Genomic DNA, 23,783 nt, shown 5'->3' with positions numbered 1-23,783 from the left:
TAAAGCTGTTTATCCTGTTCTGGAGACTGCAAATGCTCTGGGTCTCAGGGAGTGATGAGGAATGAAGGATTTTCTGGTGACTGTTTATTTCTACAACAAATCATACAAAACATTACCTACTCATTTGATTATTGCGTCCAAGGTAAATGATTTCATACAATTTAATGATGCAGTTGTATGTTTAGAAGAATTTGTTCTATTCTTACTTTTGCAAAATACTGCCTGATGGTCTCCAGTATTTTTGTTAAATAATATGTATTATGTTGATGTGTTTTGCAAAGGTATCTCTCTGTTGCTTTAAACCCCTGTGTGCTGCTCACCAGACAGCAGAAATGGTTCATCATTAGCTAAGAACACATACGGCTGCTTTAAAGATACTAGTATCAGTTATCAGGAGGGACGTCCCGCAATGTTTCATCCTTCGGAGACGGATTCCCATTCCTCTTGTACAGTCTCCAGTTAAATAAACACCGAAAGGTACCTCAAATGCAAGTGTTAGTTAAACAATAATGATAGTGCTTTTGAGACGGTGACTGAACCCAAATTGTTTCAGGGAAAAACAATTATGAGTAAATGAATGTGTCTATTAAATTACTCATATGTCGAATAATATTATGAGGTAATGAAAGTAACGCATTTTCTCAAATGGGTGTAGCACACAGTTAAAAAAAAAAGTGTTTGCAGCTGGTTATTCTGAACATGTTCACATAGAATGCAAGATTCTTCTAAGCACTTCTCCTCGGGGTCACTGGGGGCTTTATAGGCTTGTATACTGAGGCATTGGCCCCAACTGAAAGCTGATTGGCCCCCGGAGTGCCCCTCCCCCACATCAATTCAAAACATATGATTGGCTAATGATGAGGTTGACCCCTCTGTATGAATTATGGCCCCTCTAATGCCCCCCACCTTAAAAAAAAAAGCCTAGAATCATCCCTGGACACAAAGGTGGTGTACACGCTGAATGGGATACCAGTCCACTGCAGGACACACTGTAGTAAGCCCATAGTGTGTGATTGTGTTGGTGCCCTGTGAGGGACTGGCGTGCTCTCCAAGGTACGTACTGTATTTCCAAGGCTTCTGGCTCACCAAAACCCCATACTGAATACGAGGTCGGAAGAGGGATCATTAGGAATTCAGTGATTACTATTTATATGGATCCCAGGATTGGGGCTGCATTGTTCTCTATTGTATCTCAAGATCTCCTAGCCTCTAATTAGTACCTTAATTATAGGTTTGATTTCCCTTCTTTGGAATTAACATTATTGTACATCATCCTTTGTTTCCCACCTGGTCTGGAATGGTAAATTAATCCCATCATAGATACTTAGGCCACCTTAGGAGAGTACCCCCTTCCACAGTCATGCGTGTGAGCTGTCAGCGGCTACAGTATATGAGATTTCAAGCTTTACTGCACAGTACAACATTCAAATAACGCATGACTGACTCAACATTCCTTGATCCACTTTGAAAATAAAGATGGCACCCACTGACTGCACTGTTACGTCTTGTGTGTTTCTGTCTTTATTTTTAGTGCTTACTGTATGTAGTTTGTGAGGATGATATTTGCAAAGATCTTGACTGCCTGTGAAAACGTGACCCGGTTATTGAGTAGGAAGTCAGACAACTGAAATACACTTTTGAGTTTTCATTCAGCATTTGTAAGTCGATGTGTAGAATATATGGAAAATGTTGCTGTCACACCACAGAGAATGAGTGCAGCCCCAAAGAAATCACAGCAAAGCTGTCAGAATTAGCTTTGCAGCCAGGGAGTAGCTGCCATGCTGAATGTTTTACAGTAAAAAAAAACATACCGGGAAAAAAATCGATTTATAAGTGGGGAGGGTGGTTGTTCTCATTCTGTTTATCTGCCTTGGAAGACAAGGTCATCGATGTCACCGGCATCATAAGGTTATGTATGGACAGGACCTGAATGAGTGTCACTACCTCTGACCTCTGGAGCTGCTCCTCTGGAGAACATCAGGAGGTACACGGCTCAGGTAGTGCTGTTGTTGGCTCTGTCATTTCATGCAGGTCACACCATGCAGCCGCCCCCCTCCCCCCCCCTCCTCCCCCGCGTTTCTGTAGAAAGTTGCTAAGTGAGCAGAAAAACGTGATGGCCCAGCTGGGGATGGAGGACGGAGAGAAGTGTGACTTTCTGGAGAAAAATGTAGAGGAAACGACATTCAGCTGCTGACGTCATATTAAAACTCACTGGTGTGAAAAACAGGAACTCAACCTTGAAATATGAGGCTAGGTCTTAATTGTAGCCATGCTACTAAAGAACAAAACGATGCATGTCTAAGTCTGGAAACTGACCAAAATTAGTCATTATGCATTGCAGAAAATGTTATAACTTGAAGGGAAAAAAATGTGACTCCCACTCGGAGAACATTCAGCATTCTTCCACACAAAGGTGAGATTTGTTTGTTGCTTGAATTATTGAATGATGCTGCAGAGCTGAAAGGAAATTCAGTTTCCAGAATACGCTACAGAAAATCGAGGTATTGTTTGCCGTGTTATGTATTATGTAAATAGTCTATTTTGTTGCCATAGTACAGTTCAACTGATTGGCACTTAATAACAGCAAGGCCTCTAAAAACTCTGTTAGTATCTATAACATTGTAATTAATACTTTTGACAAATTAATTTTGCAACAATTATTAACTATGATAGAACTGAGCTGTAAAGTTCAACTAACCCATAATATGAATGTATTTCTGTCTAAATGTATTTTACACGTCGAGTCCCTGTAACTAGACTTCACCTTCCGTGAAGCAGTTTTGCTTTTCGATGTCTGTCAGATTGGCAGATGTAAGCGCAATATAAGTGGATACAAGACTGAGGATTCAAGGTCAGCAAGACTGCAGGCATGCAAACAGATTTTCATAATTAATGTATCTTAGCAGTGCAGAATTTTATGTTTTCCAAAGGACAGTGTGTCAATACAAAAGATTTGGTTCCAAGAACTAGAATGAATGACTCATATAGGTAGTAACATGGGTCTATTAATAATGTGGGAGTACTAGCCTAAACCAGTTAGTGTTAGGAGAGCCTTGAGGGATGCCTTCTGCAGAGGCGTGTCCTAAGAACATTCCAGAAAGTTTAACACATTTGGTCTAAAGATATTTCTTTGTACATATTGCTTTAATGCCATTTTTATGCCAAGTTTACCACTAAATCCATGTACTAAAATTTGTTTTTCCCTTTCAACTAAATAGGTGAGTAACCCATTGTTTACCTTAGTTGCATTTATTTTAATTGCATGTCAACAAGGACAAGTACAATTTATATATATATGCACATATGCACATACACACACACATATATATATATATATATATATATCCTCCTAAGACCCAAGGAAAAAAGTGTCCTTCAATTGTAGGTTATTTGTCTTTGGAGGAAATAAGACATCTTACAATTTAGATTTTTTCAAATGTATTCTTATTTTAATTTCACAGCATGTCCTCTTTAGTGCACAACAAGAATAAATACGTTTCCCAACATCAGTGAAAAAAATAAATGCAAAAATACAATGTCCACTACAATGGACATAAATCGGCTGTCAGGAGGATACACACACATACACGTGTAAACTGCAGAAACAGGAGGCGGCAGGAACCATCATAGACATCCATGGGGGAGGTCCAGAGGGAAACAAACTGTGTTGTTGGTAGCTCCCTGCGTAGATACATTACTGCACGGATTACACCGAGGGAAGCAAACTCTACATTTCTTATCAGAGGGAATCACCTGCTTCCGAAGCTAAATATAGCTTATTTCTTGGGTGCGCGTGTCAAATCTAGCGCGCTGCAATGACTCGCTCTGCTCGAGCGCTAGTGCTGCAGCCCCCTCGTGACGCTGCATTTTGCAGGAGCCGATGCTGACGCTGTTACCGGTGAGTCAGCGTGAACAAACGCGACAGAAGCCATGTCTAAACCCCGCGTCTTTTTGTTAAAAGACATCAAACTCGCATGTGAAATACAAGCGAAGAGGAAGACCCTTTTCCCGTGGAAGTCTCCCAATCTGAATCTCTCTCTCTGCGGAGATGGAGAAATTTCAAAACGCGACGTGACTCACCCAGGGGACTAAGCTTACCGCCAGCCGTCATTTGTGAAGCAAATGATGCGCCCTTGTAATCTGTGTCAAACGACTGCATTTGCTAATCACGTATAGCGTCATTTGCAAGTCAGTATCTGACATTTCAGAATTTCTGTGCGCGGTGGGGGCGGAGTTTATGAGATTGCTATTATAGTACTAGCCTAAAACGGGCTGATCCAAATTCTGTATGTGACTAAGTGGCCTTAATGCAAACGTTCGGGGCGTCTGTGTGACAGGAGAACAAAGACTAATTTCAAAAAGCAGAGAAAATGTACAGTATTTTAGTACAATGATGCCATGACTTCCTATCCAGTGAATTGTTTTCAATTGCAGTGTTTTCAGCAGTTGTTTTTAGTCACATCTGGAATTAATCTGTGCAACAAATGCCAGGACTGCCTGCCAATGTAGGTCTTGGAGTTAGATGCAGTCATATCTTTGACCTTCTGCAATTATAGATCATCAGGGGCCCTTTACAAGTAATAATATAATTATTTTTGAAAAATCACCTCCCCCTCTAACAACACTTCCAGACTCTGGTTCTGAATTGTACTGCGAGTCACTGGGCAACCACAGGTTTCTGCTGAAAGTGTTCCTCAGTCTTTGGGGCTTGGTGGTTAAAGAGCGTCCTCTTGTGGCTGTAAGGGGAGGCCCTCAGGTAGACTCAGGCCGGAGAGAGCAGTCACTGCCGGCAGCCTCGTGGAATAATGTGCTGGCAGGAGCTGCCCCTTTGAGTGGGCATCGGCACAGCCTTGGCATGGAATGGAGCCCGGCTGACTTCCAAAGAGTAGTCACAGGTGGCACGTGTCGTTTTTCACCAACGCAAGTGTTACATTCCAAACCCTGGTATATGTTACCAGCGACAAGAGGGGAGAAAGAGAGTAAGATAAATGCAGAGCTGAAACTTTCCTAGAGTGTCAAGCTTATACTCATGGTTCATATATCCCTTGTTGAAGTCGAGGGTGCCATTTAAAGACGTCCATTGGGTTCACTGCTTTAGCAATGGCCACTGTATCACTTTAGAAGCAAGTTTGATCTTGTGTATGGAATTCTTCCAGCTTATTTCCAGTCACTTTCCTCCAACCGGCTCTGCGACATAAGGTTCTCCGGGCGAAGGGAATTGAGAGAAATATGGGGAAAATCTGCCTGTATCACTTTCACAATTACCTGCGACACCAAAGTCATCAGGAATTGTTTTTAACCTGGTCTTGTGTGAAGGTGTTACTAATACTTGAAAGTGGCTGTTCGACATTAAATGTTAAGCTGCTAGCAAATAACTAAATTTTACTAATTTTATGCTGTGGTTAGATACTGTAAAAAGGTATGCTCACAACCTTATGACAGTTTTTAGGAGAATGTGCTCATTTAATGGAACCCCAACACATTACAATCCACTTATCTGCGTATTTGCTAATGCTCCTTAGCACCATAGAGTAATTTACAGTGCAGATACTGACTAGCCGGCTAGGATGACTCAAATCTGCTGTCCTTTCACAATAGATTTATAATAAACCAGATAGAGTTTTCTTTCCCTCTAAGTTTTGCTTTCACTGCTTGCACCTGTGCATGCACAAAGCCCCACTCTGTGGACCCATTTTCAGGCACCTCCCAGTAGAGTCACTGCACGCACACATTTTGAAACTGAATTTTAAAACCGAATGTTTGCCTGTCGGATTCAAACTCTCCAGAGACACTTTCAGAATAATTAATGATCATGAAGTGCAAATCTCAGTCCCACACGCAACTCAGAACTCTGCATCATACCAGTAGATCCTGGTCCAAAATGAGACTGAAAAGTGCACACACACGGTTCAGAGATCATGCATTAGACAGCAGTATAGGTCACTTAGGGTTATGTTAAAATAAGGTTGGCATATTAGGCTCCTTAGAACATAAGACACAGAATTGAAGATGCAAGACTGACATCCCCCAGGTCTCAATAAGTCACACGGTACTCTGAGCCCAGCAGCACATTCTGGGCACCACTTAAATAGTTCCGCACAAAGCTAGTCATTCCTACCAATTCACGCTACTAAGATAGATTATTAATGATGCCAAAAAAGCAGACATTCTGGTTAAAGTCTAGTTTTTCTCCCATGGAAGATCCCAGGTTCAACATTAGAAGCTGCTTTACAGTGCACAAGAAATTGCATTTCAGACTGAATCAGAGGATTTTGCAATTACTACTATAGTACCTTGTGCCCTGTTCAGGTGGGGAGGGGGGAGCAAAGACCACAAACTGGCTCCTGACCAGCATTTCTGTTTGTGATTCATCTGCTCCCCCCAGATAGATTCCACGAATGATCACTGCCCCCACCCCACCCCCCCACGAAAGGAGGTCACGGGTGGCTCAGGTCACATTTCCTTGGAAAGCTGCCACACGATTCTGGGTTGCTGGTCATGTTAGCAGAGGTTCCAAGCTAATGAAATATGACCGGACATAGCCCACCAAGAGTACGGCAAGCAGACCTGAGAGGTAAGTGCCGTTCCAAGATACAGGTGGCCTTTTTGGGTGGGGAGGGGGTACTTCATTTTAAAAACTGTCCAAAAGGTTCAAAGCCCATTCCAAGGGCTACAACTGAACCAATGAAAATGATAAAGTTAAGCCAGAGCCAGAATTATAAAATTCTCTCAACTTTAATCAGATCCAAAAAGTTTCACAACAAATGTAACACTTAGTGAAGGGAGACTTTGTCATTAATAAAGATCAGTATTTGGATTTTATACATTCTTCTGATTAGGTCGCTGGAAATTGTTTTGTTCTGGATAGATGCCACTTGTTTGTTTATCTGGATAGAATTAAGATAAAAATGAAAATGCAAAAATACAAAATTAACTGTAAACCACGTTTATTTTGCTCTAAGTAGTGTTCTTGAAGCACTACAGCATGGTAAACAATGTAAATTAGTACAATTCAATCTTGAAAGCCATCAGAATTAACATGAGTTATAAAGATGCAGCCGACAGTAACCCATAAATATTTCAACCACTTTCTCAAAACTTCGATTTAATGAAGGCTCACAAATGAGCAACAATCCTCATTGAGGAAAACAAAAACCTGATGTCGGCTAAGCGACAGCACACGCACGCGCACACGCCCACGAAAAAAAAGGAAGAAAAAAAAAAAAAAGGAAAAATAAACAACTTTATGTTCCCATGGTATTAAACTTGCTTTACATTAGGGATGATATGCACATTATCTTGCCGCGGAAAGAAGAAAAAAAAAAAAAAAAAACCTCGCTGCTGAGCCACGGATAGGGTTTAGCCAAGCGCAACCGCCTGTGCCCTGACACCACAGACAAAAAGGGGGTGGGGTGGGCTGGGGGGGAAGCAGCATCATTCAGACCTTCATTCATAATCTACAAAAATTCACATTCTCCTGCAGTGCGAATAGGAGCGGCTGCTGGACACACTTGCCGGCTCCGCTCCGTCCCAGGCCATGCAGTCCGGCTAGAAGCCGTCGCTTCACATGGGCTACTGGAGACGGGGCGTCTCACAAGACATTTGCGCTGCCTCTTATATACCGTATATAAACAAAGAAACGGGCAAGGGGAGGGGAAGGAGGGAAGTTAAAATGTCTTTAATCCTTAACAACCTCATGCAGCTCTAAATAAAGATGACCAAACATAAACTTGAATTAACAATGGAAAGATATTACACAAAAAATCTCCATATAAAACGCATACTATGTAAAAAGGGCCCCGGGTGACACAGTATCATTTACATATTGGCATTGTTTTGGTCGACAAACACCCAGGTGCTGAGTCTGGCGGGGCCTGGCCCCCATCCTGCCCCACCGCTGCTGAATGTTTTCACTGACGGGACACTCCACCTTCAGTCGCACATCTCCTCCGGAATCTCGTGGGGGTTCAGGATCCCAGGGACGGACATCTGCAGCTTGTGTTTCTCTTCCTGGGCCTGCCGCAGCGAGGCCTCCCTCTCCTCCAGGAATAGGTCCGTGGTGTCCTCACCAGCAAACTCCTGTGTGTGCACAAGGAGACGTCACGCCATTTACACACCCTGGGCTGCACGAGGAGACGTCACGCCATTTACACACCCTGGGCTGCCCGTGTAAGAAGCAGGTAATGGAGCCAACATACAAACAGTATTCCAGGGGGTTCATCTAAACCGAGGGAGGCCTATCTTATCCGCAAAGGGCCGGTGTCTATGCTGGATTTTGGGATAACCTGTAGGTCAGCTGTTCAAACCCAGATGTATCATGTAAGGACTCCTCAGCCAATCAGTCCTCCAATTAGGGAGTTGCAGTGAAAACCCACATACAAAATGGCCCTTCCTGGATAAGATTGCCCACCCCTGAGCTAAACTTAAACTCTTTATTGTTTTATGACAGCATACATAAAAGATGCATTGGTATCAATATTGCAATCTACAACGTATCTGACAAAAGATCTCTCACCTTTATCTGCACCAGGAAGTCTCGGAGGTGCTCCTTGAATGCAGGAATATCTTGATTTAGGCTGAACAGCCCTGTTACAAATACCTTCACCTGGGCACTGTTAAGCGGAGAGAGATGATGGTCACAAAATCGCAGGCACTGCAGATAACCAGAACAACTCCTCAAACTGAACTCTTCTAACCGTTCCCTCAAATATTTGCAGGGGAGATACTCACTCTTGCAGGTGTGGGAACGCAGTTTTGAGTAAGTTGGCAACGTACTCCTGGATGAACACTTGGTTGTTGACTGGGTTCGTGGGGTTCAGCGTGGTACTAATTTTCCCCTCCTCTACCAGGTTGAACATGTACGCAAGGATCGATGCATGCATCGTCAGACCTACAAGGAGAAGCACAGCATAACCACCACATAGGGGTCATATGCAAAAGCCCCAAAAACGGAAATCTAATGCCTGCCAATTATCCCTCCACCCCTAGACCAGAGATCTTCCCTCACCAGCCGTGTGAGATGTATCTGTGACAACAGAGAAGATATGTTGCAGAATATCACAGAAATAGGTCTGATAGAAGCTCTGTGCAGCAGCCTCCTCCTGGGCCACGTTCTGGAGCAGAGTGTAGAGGATCTGAAGACCTGGGAGCAAACAGGGAGACAGCCTTAGGATTAGAGTTACATAACTAATCCTGCCACTCTTCCCGATTCAAATTCATGGACGGATGAATAATAACATAAAGACGCTGAATGCAGTTAAAGGCAGGCCGGCTCACCAGTGTCCGCCACGTTCCTCATGGTGTGTTTGAAGGCCCAGATGATGGAGTCCAGCACTAGCTTGAACTGCGCTGGAGGAATGGCCAGGAAGGCTGGGAAGCAGTGAGAGTTGACCGCTTGCAGAAGATAGAAGAAGTGTGTTCGATGCTCTGGATACTCCTCAAAGTCCTGAGGAAGAGGAGCAGGTCAGAGAGCTGGAGTCACGGAGGACGATGTGAGAGGTCCTGTGCGCTAAAGGGCCAACTCACTTTATTGATCATATTCAAGGTGCACTCAAACACTGCGTCAAATATCTGCGGGATTTCCCCAGTGATGTGTCCGCCCAGTTTGTTGACGATGGTTGCCATGGTGCTGAGGACTTCTGGCTCCCTGGCTGCTGGGACATTCCTCTGATAGTCGATGAGGACGGCATCCAGGAGCGGTGGTACGAAGTTCTCACCGACCTGCAAACAAAACGGGCACACGAGTCAATGCAAACAGCCTCAGACGTGTAACCAGAATACCTCAGCATTCCGAAATGTAACGGTTTAGAGAAACAAACACACAGTGGACATTACAGACTCCTAAACATAGGCTAATTAAAACAGTCTGAAAAACAAGATTGAACCAACGGCACTTCAAACTTGGTTTCAACGCTGATATACTTGAAGTTTTCTTGGACTAAGAATTACATAGTGCAGCCCCACATCCCCCAGACAAGCTACAAGTGGAATTCTGAAGCATTTCAGTCAAAGGACTTACCATCTGTGGATCATTGGAGCGGCTAACCCAGCCCGAAATCAGCTTCAGTGTTTCCCTTTTAACTGTCCGCATGCTCCTTATCAAAGGCTGCTTCGTGACCATCTCGCCTGCGGGCAGAACACCACCTTTTTAAAAGTCCACATATCATGGTATGTCAATCAAGTGTAAACATACCCATATTAAACATGGCGCAGAGTCACTCATTAGTTCAAGGCAACCATTCATTGGGAGATTTTCCAAGTTCCTCTATAAATAGCAGTACCGCATGAAATCCATTGGCTGGTGTTCACGGAGTGACAATACCCGGTACACCGGGGGGGGTAATATTTCCCACATGCTGCAAGGGCACCATAAAGGACCCCATTACGGATTCACTGAATAAGCCCAGACCTGCCCCGGCTTACCGTTGGTCTGGATGGCAGCGGAGATGTTCTCGCTGAGGCACTTGTACACGTTGAGCATGTCCAGGTAGATACGGCCCAGCTGAATGACAAAGGGGTGGCCGACAGCTTTGCACGCCCGCACGTTGGTCTTCAGGATGCTCCCCAGCTGTTTCACAGTCTCCGGGTCCTTCAGAACGTCCACGTTCTGTACAGAAGATGGAATTGAAAGCATTTCCAAATATCTTTTAGTAATCGGCTTATTTTATTTCTCAATGATGGCTCATTATTAACCAATCACTGTAGTTTCAGCCTGGCCCCTCTCAGTTCAACGTGAAACGTATTCATATATAATTATGAAACACAGAACTGTGGGGAAGTAGACTCTCTCGTATAAAACCTGCAAAGATGAGCCTCACCTTAGTTGCCTGCTGAATGATACTGTCCCACACTTGGTTAGGAAGGAGCATGTATTTCTCTATAAGATGCTCCTGGACAGCCTGGTCCGTCTGAGCCCCAATCATGTAGCCCACAGCCTCATAAAACGTGTGGACCTAGAAGCAGTCGGGCACAGAACACCCATCAGCACGGTGCCAGCGCATCTGCCATCTGACTTTGCCCTGATGGGATGGGGTGTGTCTCACCTGCTGAGGCTGAAGGTCACATATGATTGTGTTGATGTTGTTCAGGATCTCATCAATAAAGGGCATGACCTCGCCCACCTGCACTTGGACAAAATGCCGCCGACATTTCTGTGCAATCTTGATGAAGGTGTCGCATGCCATGTCCTGTACGCCGTCGTGGGTTTCTGCAAAACCAAAGCAATATCTTAAAGCTTTCACAAGGGGTGGTCCCACCTGTAGTGACATCTGGAGCATATGTGTAATTACTACAACCGAATCCTGACTTTCAGCTCAACTCCATTGTGCAGAAAGGTCATTCCAACCAGTACAATGGTTTCACTCACCATGCATGAATTCAAAGAGCTTGTTAACTACAGTTTTCAGGAACTTCCAGTGGGCCCGCAGGAAGCGAGGGTACTGGCCTACGATGTACATGATGTTGGAGGCGATGATGGCCTTGTTGTCCTTGCCCCGCTTTTGTTCACAAAGTCCCAGGAGGTCCTGCAATAACATGAACTCACATCATCCAAAACCTCAAAACCAAAACCATGAAAATCCCCTTTCCCCCAAAAGGCTGCACATTGGATTGACAAAATGTATGAATGCCGAATTACCAACTGCTAGAGCAGGAAGTATATGAGCTCACCATTCACGTCAATATCCCTCCAGTTCTTATGCACTTACATGCAAACAAATGTAAGTGCACCTTTGTGGGAGGACTGTGAATTACGAGTGAGTAGGGGGATTCAGAAGTACCTTTATGACGGTCACCAGGAATCTCTTCTCATCCTCTTCGTGCATAGCCCCGCTAATGGATCCAATTGCCCAACACAGAGTGTTGAGGTTCTTCCAGGACCATTCTGTGCCGTTAACCTGATTATGTAGCTTCTCTGTCATTATTCGCTCCGTGTCCGCATAGTCCAAGTGTGTGAGATACACTGCAGGGCAGAAAACGCAGCGTTGTCACCGGATGGGCTGTGTGTGCGTGTTTCTTCTGGTGGTCAGACTCACACGTCCATGGTGAGGAACACAGCCTGAGCCGGGACTTACCGAGCGTCTCCCTCATGTTCTTGTAGAGGTTTATGGAGTCGGTGTCCTTCATGAACTCCCTGACTACCTCTCCCTGGTCATTCTCTACCACCAGCACCTCCTCAGGCTTTGCCATGCGGCTGACCATCAGCAGACGGACCTGCCAGAATCGGGACGATGCAATAAGGCGAGACAGAAGGACCAGCTCCTGGGGGCGGAGGCCACTGACGACGGCTGGGTAAGCTCACCTTGGAGAGCACAGGTAGGTAGAGCTGTCTGCGGGGGGGCACATCAAAGTGCTGGCTCCCAGAAAGCAGTGGGGATGTGGAGGTGGAGAAGGGGCTCTCTCTGTACAGCTCTGCTGCCAGGTGGTTCCAATACTCTAGACAGATCTTGAAGATCTCCGTTTCTTCTACCTCTGACACTAGAAGCATGTAATGCAAAGCCTGGGGGATGAAGAGAGAAACAATATGAATGTTTGCATATCCTTGTCTGTGCTGAAGGAGATGACGTGTGAGGCTGCTCCCAATCGCCAACTATTGTAATCAGTACTACTACACCAATCTAACTTATACAAGACGCAAAGTATTTTGACTAGGTGCTTTTATCCATAGCAATTAACTTGCCGACTCGTACAGCGTTTTAGTTTTCAACATAACTAGTACAGCAGCACCCATCCAGCACCTTGACCTGGGAAGCATCAGTGTACCAAGTAGTGACCTTTAATAGTGAAGCTAGACAGTCACCCAGCATTCTTTACTCATACATATACAGGGCTCAGTAATTTTATAAAATGTTACTTCATGTTACTCCTACCAAGGGCCCAACAACAGCTGTTCTACAAAAGCTTCACGCTGCAGACCACCTTGGAGTTCCTTTACAGCTATACTACACGGCTGCAGGAAACTGACCTCCATCAGGGTCTCCCTCAGGTTTAGCCTCTTCTCGATCAACTGGCCATGCTCCTTCAGGAAGGTGCACAGGAAGAGGCTCAGGTTCTGGATGAAGTTCTGCTCATCATCCTTGCCATTGGAGTACGCCAAGCGGATGTTAGTGTTCAGAGGTAGCATCTGCGTCACGGGGAGAGAGCAATTTTAGGAGAGACAGCCAGGGGACACAGACTATTCCACAGGTCTACCTGCAAAATCTACGGAGACAGATGGATTCATTTTCACAGCCATTGACTAACTCAACCATGCATCAATTATTTGTTCAGAAGATACTTTCCCACCTTCTCTCAAAATGCTCCACTTTCACAGGTGTAAAATCTAATTAAAGTCAAGCTGGTCACTGCACCACGAGGCCGTGGAAGAGCAGCAAACACGCGACGCACGCAGCAGCCGACACCACACCCAAAGCAGACGGTGCACCGCTTCTGCAGTACCTGCTTCAGCTGCATCATGGTGAGAGTGAAGAGTGTGACGAATTGCTCCTCGTACTGGCTCACGCTCACGCCCGCGATCTCCGTCAGACACTTCAGGGTCACGTTGCGGAACATGGGCACATTCAGAAACTGGGGGGGTACACCAGGGAGTGGGTTACTGGCACAGTCGCCCAACAGCACTGCTCTCATTAATATGGCTTCCAGACACCAGCAATGCTCCTTAGGGGGAAGTATAGCGGCTATGCATTTTCAGAATCAGCACACTATTAATTAAATGGGTTACAGTCTTTGCCAATGCATTTACACATTTGCTCACAAAGATCTATTCATTCCTAAGTTTATGGCACGCTTCGAAATGTATGAATGTTGACTCACTAACTGCCAGCGCAGAAAGCATTTATAAGCTCATCATTCATTTCAGTATGCCTCCAGTTCTTACGCACTTGCAAGCAATCCAATGCAAGTACGCCTTTGTAGGAGGATGGTATTAATATGAAAGAAACTTCACTACGTATGTAACGGTGACATGCCAGGCTGATACTTAGTAGCCTTAGGAGTCTTATACTGTATTGTAATCAATCGTGTGGTACCTTATACACAAGTGTACTGATGAGTTTAGTTTCAAATATGTAACCCAGGGGAATCCAGTTCAGGAACCGCAGCAGAGTCTCCAGTGTGGCATGGACCAGTGGGGCATTCTGCGAGTTTTCCTGTTAAAAATAAAAATAAAAAAAATCAATATTAAAATGTCTGCTACAGAAGATTAGGAATGCATAAAGATAATCCCGAATGCGTCGCTTCATGGACGATGCAACAATAACCTATACTTACCATGACAAACTGGCAGAGCTGGAATATCTGCGAGAATTCATTGCACATGCTGACAAGAATACAAAACAATTTTAGAAACAATTAGACAATTAAAAACTACAGGATTAATCTCAAGGGATCTCTTCCATAAACACATGGGTAACGCCAATATCCCCCTCCCCCTTACAGCAGATACTACATCCTCATGTCACTCGAAGCCCGATTCATGCAAGTAACCCACCTGTCTTTCAGGTGCTTAGCCTTGACTTGCGTCATCTGGCCGCTGGAGAAGTCGAAGACCTCCTCACTCAGCAGCTTGAGGATGATCATGTTGTTCTGACACAGGCTCTCGCTGGTGCGGCTGGCGCCCACGATGTCACTGATGAAGGTCGGCCAGTGCTTCGGCCACTCCTGCTTCAAGATCTAAACAACCCAGGTGGCTACAGGTTACTACCATGCAATCATTTCAAAACTCATGCTGAAATCTACCCATCTGCATGGCATTCATCGACCATATATTCTAATGCACAAAAAAAGAACAGTCTTAAACCATGCCACATGGGACACTTGGTTTTGTCATCTGATTCCTGCTTAAGTGATGGTATCAATGACTGATAAAGTCTCCAGGCCATAAAGTCCATGCTCCTTAGCTGGAATGTGGATCTGTGTAACCATCTGATTTCTATTAAATGTAACAAACCCTCACTTACCTGGACCAGGATCATGTTGAGCTTTCCAATGTACACCTTCTCCTTCTGTTTAACAGACAAAAAAAACAATGTCTACACAGTGGACTAAAACACATTTTGCAGTATTTACATTAAAAAATGGTCTAAATTCAGGATTAAATGAATTACTACTGCACAAACGTACCTCTACATTCGTAGCATCCGACGAGGTCTTGATAATAAGACCAACAACATATTTTTTTATTCCTAGAAACAAACAAAAACCAACATTTAAAAACATTTTAGTATTTAACAAATGATTTTCCTGGTTGTTGCCCAGCAGAAAAAATTGTGCGCACAGAAATTTTAGAGCAATACAAACCTTGAAAGAGAAATTTTCAGTACTAAAAATTTAATCTTATGAACACTTATTGGGTGTAGCAACTCTGTTCAAAGACACAGAAAAGGCACTGCAAAATGTGAAAATCAACTATTGGGTAAGAAGCATAGTAAACAGGTTGGGGCTCAAGAGAACTAAGGGTATTTCAAAGGACCCTCTGCTCTGGTTTACATTCTTACACATCTACAGATACACATTTACAGTCAGAAGACGGAGGTCTTTTGTAAGTAAAACACCTGCAGAAAGAAACGTTTGGTAGTTGCCTCAGCCAAGATTAAAATGGGGAAAAGAGCTCATGATATTGATCAATACTTACACATCATCATATCCTTATACATGCATCAAAACTTGACAAGCCAGAAAGGAAGGGTACTTAATAGTAAGTGGTGAGGCAGCTTGGAACAGGACCACAGAGTGAAACAGAGAAGACACAGATGTTCAACTCGTAGAGAATTAAATGGCAGCGAATACCAAGTCAATCCTCTGTGCTCCCTGGAGGACTGAGGATCATGACTCTGATTGGTCAGTGACTAATATCGGAGTACAAGCTGACTGGTCGGACATTAATGTCACTGAATAGTGCTGACAGTTTGGCACAATCAAAATGTACAGTAGAAACTAGCCTGCGAAACATTTGAATCAGTGAAAAAAAAAATACTAGAAGTGAAAGAGTTGACAAAAAAATCTGTAAAAATTCTGCAACAATCAACAACCAGCTGTTAAGAAAATTGCTTTAGGCAAAACAGTAGACAGATGCAGATAAGAGTTTATAGGCAAAGCACCTATCGATGAGAAGTAATGACAGGGAGCACCAACTGGTTTGAACAGCACTGACAGCAGCCACACCCCGGAAGAGCCACGGCACCCAATATCAGTACTTACAGGATTACCACCAAGACACCAGACTTGCAAAAATCAAGCTCCAGATTACACCCCAAGTGGTCATTTGGCAATGGTGCAGCACTATGCATTTAAAACCTTGTGCCGACAAAATGAAAGGATGCAATTTCAGCAAGAAACTGAGTGCACTTGGGAGACCTTGTGTCACTTGCACAAAACCAGAATGTCACTGACAGAAGGTCAAAGCTACTAAAGGGTCAAACTGGAGTTAAGATAAGGATGTTGCTTGGATACCTTAAGGCCAATTTACAACTTTGCAATTGCCAGCCAAACAGCTGCAGAGAGATGAGCAACAGACTTGTAAGACAGAATAGTTCTACAGCAATTTGGCACAAAAGAAAGAGCAGTTGGATTGTGGTAATCTTCTCTTTGTGTGAAACCACCAATGGTAAGACAAAATCTGTAATCTTAAGCCTACGTTCGACGAATGGAAAGCGAGGCTGTTTGCAATGCTAACCTTGCTTTGGAGACTACAAACATAAGGACTGCCAAATGAAGCCAGATAAATAACACAAAGTCCGTAAAACAGGGGCACTGGTAGACAAAGACATCACAGAATCACACTCCCACACTAACACTGAGCAGTAACGCCACAGAGCACTCTCAGGTCTCTAGACGTAGAGCCCTGTCGCCATCAAACTCACTGGTTGTTTCACGTCTCAGACAGAATAGCTTTCCTTCATACGAATCTGTTCCCTTTCAACACAACATGTCTCTATAATCAGTCTGGCCCAGATGATAGGGATCCAAACACACGATGGTTTCTCTCTCAATGCCATACGGTGAAGATCAGATGCTTAGCCTCAAGCAATATTTCAACATAGACTCGACCTAGCCAAATGCCGCACAAACCAGCAGGCTTTGCAAGGTACCTGGTCACATGACACTTAGCAAAAGCATGCAGCGATGACAAAATAAGAATTTCATGAAGGCAAATACAAATCTTAAGAATGTCTAAGCTGTTAAACTAATTCCATAAAAAACTGGCCTTTTGCACTTAAATACAAAGCTTTAAAAAAAAATAATAAAAAAATCAGGCAAATAAATCCATTAGAGCGTTTTAAACCATTAGACAGGAAACAGACTTACTGACAAGATGACATTTTATCAAGATTTTTAGCAAAACAGAACAAGACAGCAAAATGCAATGTGGGGTGAATTGGTATGCAAGACCATGTTCAATGGCAACTCGCTTTTGGTTTGTGGATTAACATAAGATGACCCAAGATAAAAGATGACAGAGGAAGCAGGCTTACCTTCACACTGATTGCGGGGAAGAATCTTCCATCTCGTTTTAATAACCGTTTCCAGAATCTGCAGTGCATAATACTGTAATGCATGAGGAGAAGTAGACGTTAGGGACGTGGGGTACAACTTCAGACCTTTCACTGCATCTATTACCAAAGTTATGCAATTAAATGAGGAAGAATACACTTGCTCTGAAATGTGCCTCCCTGAAATTTTATTAAAACATACGTTTTAAGAAAGCGATAAGCAACTAAAAAATTAAGACCAAAAAAAAAAAAAAAAAAAAAAAAAAAGATAAAACACACTGATACACATTTCATGCATTCAAATTAGGGTTTTCCTTCTCTCCTTCTTTGCTCTACTAAGTATGGAGATTTGGATGCAACCCTGTAGACGTCCTGCTGTTTTTCCCAGTATCACACCAGACAGTGAAAGACAGAGGGGGAGGAGGGGGGGGGGGGGAGATAGTAAATATCCTTATATTCACTAATGCCTGTTCATAAATGTTACTGCAAGAGGGACATCGGACTCAATAGATATTGAGGGGATGAAGTGTTGGCTTCAAGAAATCAGTAAAGAACACAGCTAACCTTACTGACCCTGTTTAAATCAACAAACACAACCGAAGCACATGCACAAACACACAAACCCACACACACACACACACACACACACACACATACAGGGCTGCTCGATACCGAACTATACGTCAACAAAACTGGGGGAGACAAAAAAAAAAAAACTGTTTTCACCTTGAACTGGTGTGCCTCTCAAGGAACAGCAAGACAAACCACAGGTTTACTTTAACTTCTATACTACTTGCTTTTTAAAGCATTTTATGATCAATTATTTTCAATGCACGCTTTATAGGTACTTCTCTTATACGGTTCGTATCACTGAGATCACCAGTATTTCAACTGTAGGGATCATTAACTCAAAATAAATACACAACTAAATAAATAAGGGTGGGGGGTTGAGGAAACACAAAAAATTGCTTAGGGAAAGGAGGAACACAATGCAAGATGTTAAAATGTCAAAGCAAGTAAGTCATTAATGGTGAACTCAAGCGGACTCCCATTTCATATGAAGCATCTACTAGCATGTCAGTTTTCTCCAAAGCTTAAATATTATAGATTCCCATTGGCTGCACCTTTAACATACAGATTAAATTAAAACCCAGAAACAAAACCAAGCCTTGCAAACTTTCCGACAAGTGCCAGTTTTAGTGCAAGACTTGTTTCGTTAATAATAAAAACAAAAATACATGGATTAAAAAGAAGAGAGAGACCGCAGTAAGATAAGCACAAAGAAATAAAGAGCCGTTCATGATCCCTACAGGGGAAATACCTGCTGCCACACTTCTCCTTATGACTGAGGTTAAGGCTACAGTCTGAACCCTCCCTCCTCCCAGTGAGACAAATGCAATAGAAACTGATGAACAGAATTCAGTCAAAGGGAATCAAAAGGGTAGACCTTGTGGAGGCCTGCCGCCAAAGCCTAGCTGTGTCAAGGTGCACAGGAAGACACACCCCTTTTCTTCCTATTACAAGCAATCAACATAATGGAACAGTAAGATTAATATCAAATATTAACAATTGGAATTAAATTAGAAAAAAAATGAAAAGCCAAAATGTTTAAGTGCTTTAGGTAATGTGCCATTTTAAAAATCTCTAAATAAATTAACGAAGAATTTAGATAAATTTAAGAGGTGGTTACCTTTGTTTTCTTTCTGTTCCTCTAATGACCTCACTTTTGGCAAGTTAGAAATTTGAGTATTTAAGTACTGTTGATAAATCAACTCAAAGATTAGTAATGACTGTCAGTGGGAAGAGCAAATTTACAGGCAAGCAAAAAAAAAAAAAAAAAAAAGGCAAACTGATTTACCGTTACTTTGAGGAAGTCAAAGCCTGGGGTATATTGCATACCAAGATCAAAACTGCATCCAGTTTGCACATGGGCACCAGACACCCGAACGTCTCTCGGATTCAAGTCACCCATTAATCACAGCTAATAATTCATGTACCATTTGAAATAACTGGAATTGGAAATATTGCTATTAATTAGTGTAAGCCAATTGTCTTTTGACATGAGCAACAGGTATTTACAAGGTCATGAAGTAATTCTAAAGGAGAATCGCCAGAGCAAAGGCGTTTCATTCTAAATGGTGGAGTTTCAAGAGTAAGCTGGAACAGAGCAGGGGCAGTGGAAACAAGGTAACAGAGTGCTTCAGTGTTACCAATCCACATTAATGTCACCAAAGAAACAAAACAAACAAAAAAAAAAGTAGGAAGTGTTTGTGACAAAGGGGAAAACAACAGGGCTCAGCAGACGTATCCAAACTGTGCTGGTTTCATTTCGTCCATGTAAATAAGCTTTTACTGGACTTCCTCAAAGTACAAAGTTAAATCCTTCCATAGTACAAACCCGATGTAGCTTACTTTGGTGTTCATGTTCTGCGAGAACTCCAGAATGGTGTCAACTCTCGTCCATGCATCTGGGTGCTCTTTCAAATGGGTCAACACCTCCTGCGCCATTCTTTGCTACAGGGGAGGAATAAATGCAAATTACAGATTGCTGCTTAGGCAGCAGTCACTTTGTCTTAAAGAAATGGCACCAGTAAAACTAAATCAAATCATTTAAATTTCCCATGCAAGGCTCAGTAATTCTTTTAAAGGTAAGATATTTATTGCTAAGTGCCTCTTTAGACTACACTCCGGAAAGCACTTTGGCCAGAGAATCTGAACAAAAGCACCTCCTACAGACTAGTCAAAGGCTTGCAGGTTGTCAGCTGACAGCTATGACTGATGGGCCGTTCATTCAAAGAGAAAGACATTCCATGTATGAAGTGTAATGGAGTACAATTAAAAAACATAATAATAATTACTAAACAGTATACTAGAGAGAAAAATCTAACAGATAATACCTGGTTTGGTTGCAGATAATTGGAAACATTTAAATGGTAGAATGAATACATTGCATCCAAAAAACAAAGTGTGGTATAAACTGCAAAATACTCATATACCCTAAAATCTATAGATTTATTTAATATCGCCATACCTGGGGCCCTTCTCCATGGTACAGACAATTCACCACGTTGTCCAGCAGGTTAATGTCCAGTTTCTGGCTGAAGTCCAGCAGCTGTCTAGCTGCATGGTCCGCTAACATTGTCATAATTGCTGGCATAGAGATCTGCAGTAGCGGGGGGGGGGGGGGGGGGGGGGGGGGGGGGGGGGGACAAAAAAGAATATCCGACAGGCAAAGTCACGTGAATTAAATGGTGATCTGCAGACAGCTGAAAAATCAAGTCCCCTCCTCCCCATACATTCTGCAGTATCAAAGAGACTTAGGTCCATACTTTATGAAACACTCTCAACGTTATTTTGCGCACAACACAAATATAACTGGTCAGTTAAAAATATAAATTGCTGGTATGTTAAACATCAAACTTATGTGGTGCAAAAAACTAAGTTTGTACTCTAAATATCGCTCTAGTACTCATCCTGGAATAACACAGAAGACCAAATCAAAGCAGTAATTGCTTCTTTTTTATGTTTTATTCTAAAGCTAAATATTAGTCAAACACTATAAACAGACAGAGAGCACGATAAGCGGGAATTATATAATAGCAAACCACGTGTGTGGCGCGATCCCATTACACGATTTTCTACGTCATACTGTTTACACCTGACTGTTGTGGAGAAAATGGGACTTAATCGTCGCTGTACGAACGTCCTTAATATACTGACCGAGGAGTATTTAAAAGCCATAAAAAATGACATTGCTTAATATTTCATGGCAGAACGCTCAATGAATAATGTGAGACGGCGGAAAGCCTTATAACCTCCGACGTATTAGCTAGCTAACGTGAATGAACAGGAAATCGCTGACTGCCTTTTTACACCATAACCTGTTGATATTTAATTTATCCAGCCGACCACAGCTTCAAGGCGAGCAGAACGATACAGCTAGCAATGTAACGCTAGTTACGACTGCAAATCGATATAATGTGTCAAAGGGGTTGTGTCAGAACGGTTTATAATCCATTATAGTTTTACAATGCTGCAATACATTACAGCTAGTAGGTCATATTAAGAATAAATGAATTATCAACCCAATTCGTGGAAAAAATGCCTTAAACACGCAACGTTTATGACCGATTCATAGAACATGACACTTTCACCTAGGGGACAATGCATGCCTCGTGCCATGTATATTTTAACTAGTCGCGTTAATACACAATATAGATTAATACAAAAGCTATATCAGAGAACACACGCCACTTAAAAAGGTTCTGTATGACCCAACGTCACAGCTATATTTGTTAGCTGGGTTGTAGTTTCAACTACTACGATAAAAGCAAATTCCCCTCGTTATAAATCATTCTTGGTCTCTTCGAGTTCATCGCTAACGATCCGCGAAACACGAGACGTATTCAAATTAGCTAACTGTGCAATTATTAGCCATCTGATCGTGTACCTGAACTTGAGATAGCCGACTAATGCCCCCACCTAAACGATGATAAATTACTTTCACTATTCAGTTTCCATTGCAATGAGCTAAACTGACTATGGAATTGAACTGATTACCAGCTTCATAATCGTACGACAAACATCTTTATAAATTTACCTTATAATAGCCCCTCCATCCAGAAAACCGCTCTCCCGGGAAGAATAACCCCTCCCACATAGCTAGCTGCTAGCGTGCTAGCCATCACAACGAGGGCACAAGCACGTTAGCTTCCTGCGCTCAACTCTTCCTGATTTTACTGGCAAAAATGACTATCCGAGGCGCCACCACTGAATTTCTTTCTTAAGTTAAACCACCCCGAGGCTCACTTGCCGTTCGAAAGAGCGACACGGCTAGCTGGCCGATTTACTATCTAAATGATTTTGCAGCGCGCCTAATGCTACTACAGTTTGCGTTAAGCTCACGCCACGGGCGCTGTTATTAGTGGGAGGCATGACTTCATTCAATCCCGGATCGGGCCTTCACTTTCAATATCGCTCCAGACACCCATGCATGACATGAGCTCTCGTGTCAAACGGCACCATCCTCTCAACTGCGAAAAATCTATAACTGCCTATGAGCGGTTTACTTACCTACGTTTAATCACTCTTCCCCTCCTTTCGTTTTAATTCCAGCAACAGTTAATTAGAATACAATAATTTCTTTTTTTATATAGAATTCTGCAAATATGAAGGCGAGTAAAATGTTTTGTGACTGGTACACAGTCAATAATTACCTGCCAAAAATTCCAACCCTTTGAATGAAAGAAGTGAGGCGTTTGCCAGAGCCTAGATTGAATTCAGTACCGTTGCTGCTAGTTGAGAATTTTCTGTGGCTAACGTTAGCCCTGTTCCAATAGAATGAGTATTGTTAGCTGCTAGTGGAAAAGGACCACTGATATGGGTTCTCCAACAATAATCACGGCACGCTATGTAATTTGTTAATCCGATTCATTTTACGAAATTAGATAGTCCATTGATTTACAATTTAGTTCTTTACTGAAATATTTTATGCAGCGGGGCGGCTTAAGAGAATGCAAGCCTGTGCTTCTTCTCCTCTCAAGCAACAAACTCATAACCGGTTGAAACCGGTTCAGACTGGGAGATTCCATCTCGGTTTAGTTTTCAGCCGATGGCGCCGCGGAAAGTTTGGACAAACGTCACGCCCATCGTCGGCTACGATTGGCCCGAGTCCAATTACCAACCACCTAGGTGCCATTCTACAGGACAGACCACTTGTCAATCAATTTCAATTCTTGCAGGCGCACACGCGACCGCTCCGCCCTTGGACGGAAAAAGAAGGCGGGATCAAAGTGAAACGAAGCCCTCGTTTCAACTATTCTGAATGGTACACAGTGCTGTCAATTTGTTGTTACCTAAATCCGCGTGTTAGTTACAATGAATCTGCAAGTTGCCAAGTGTCGTTTCTATTGGCTTAAAATACATGATTGACATTTTGAAATTTAGGTTTCGCGATGCAAAATATAACGTGTAAAGAAAAACCCAAGTTAATGTTAATAGATAGCGATATTATAAATAAAACGCAATCACACAACGTGTCTCATGTATCGCATTTGTCTGTGCTGTCCTAAGAACGCAGCTTATGCGAAAATAAAACCGCGCTCTTTAGTTCGTGGCGCTTCTAACCTGGTAATTTTCCACTTGCCGCGAAGGGGAGTGGTTGTATAGTAACGGGGTATGATAGGCGCATGGCACGAAGCAATAGCACACAAAGAAAACAGTCTCTTTCATATAACATGCGAAAGAAAATCAGCGTGCATTTGAAAACACTCGGAAAGTGAAAAGTACACAAATATT

General features: G+C 42.9%; 1 protein-coding gene and 1 long non-coding RNA gene across 6 annotated transcripts; one reads left to right on the top strand and one right to left on the bottom strand.

Annotated features, from left to right (window-relative positions):
* Nucleotides 1-6,930: 6,930 nt before the first annotated feature.
* xpo1b (exportin 1 (CRM1 homolog, yeast) b) lies at nucleotides 6,931-22,920 on the bottom strand. 5 transcript variants are annotated; one of them, XM_072709537.1, is made up of 26 exons: nucleotides 22,703-22,920; nucleotides 22,560-22,583; nucleotides 20,518-20,649; nucleotides 19,899-20,000; nucleotides 17,469-17,541; nucleotides 15,118-15,179; nucleotides 14,955-14,999; nucleotides 14,486-14,667; nucleotides 14,266-14,314; nucleotides 14,025-14,144; nucleotides 13,435-13,563; nucleotides 12,962-13,120; nucleotides 12,299-12,496; nucleotides 12,072-12,210; nucleotides 11,778-11,959; nucleotides 11,366-11,522; nucleotides 11,043-11,206; nucleotides 10,818-10,952; nucleotides 10,423-10,606; nucleotides 10,019-10,143; nucleotides 9,526-9,720; nucleotides 9,277-9,445; nucleotides 9,008-9,142; nucleotides 8,731-8,890; nucleotides 8,516-8,612; nucleotides 6,931-8,079 (listed from the first exon to the last, which is right to left on the bottom strand). In XM_072709537.1, the coding sequence occupies exons 3-26, from the start codon at nucleotides 20,641-20,643 to the stop codon at nucleotides 7,933-7,935; spliced, it is 3,234 nt and encodes a 1,077-aa protein (XP_072565638.1). In that variant the 5' UTR covers nucleotides 20,644-20,649; nucleotides 22,560-22,583; nucleotides 22,703-22,920; the 3' UTR covers nucleotides 6,931-7,932. The 5 variants fall into 5 exon arrangements, with proteins under 5 accessions (XP_072565638.1, XP_072565637.1, XP_072565636.1 ...); XM_072709536.1 differs by lacking the exon at nucleotides 22,560-22,583; XM_072709535.1 differs by lacking the exons at nucleotides 22,560-22,583; nucleotides 22,703-22,920 and adding an exon at nucleotides 22,087-22,375.
* Nucleotides 13,118-14,953, top strand: LOC140588171 (uncharacterized). The gene is made up of 2 exons (XR_011989461.1): nucleotides 13,118-13,453; nucleotides 14,497-14,953. It is a non-coding gene; the product is annotated as an uncharacterized lncRNA (long non-coding RNA).
* Nucleotides 22,921-23,783: the final 863 nt, after the last annotated feature.

Source organism: Paramormyrops kingsleyae, chromosome 3 (assembly GCF_048594095.1).
Source record: "Paramormyrops kingsleyae isolate MSU_618 chromosome 3, PKINGS_0.4, whole genome shotgun sequence".
NCBI classification, from domain to species: Eukaryota; Metazoa; Chordata; class Actinopteri; order Osteoglossiformes; family Mormyridae; genus Paramormyrops; species Paramormyrops kingsleyae.
This window is presented reverse-complemented; position numbering and strand designations above follow the sequence as displayed.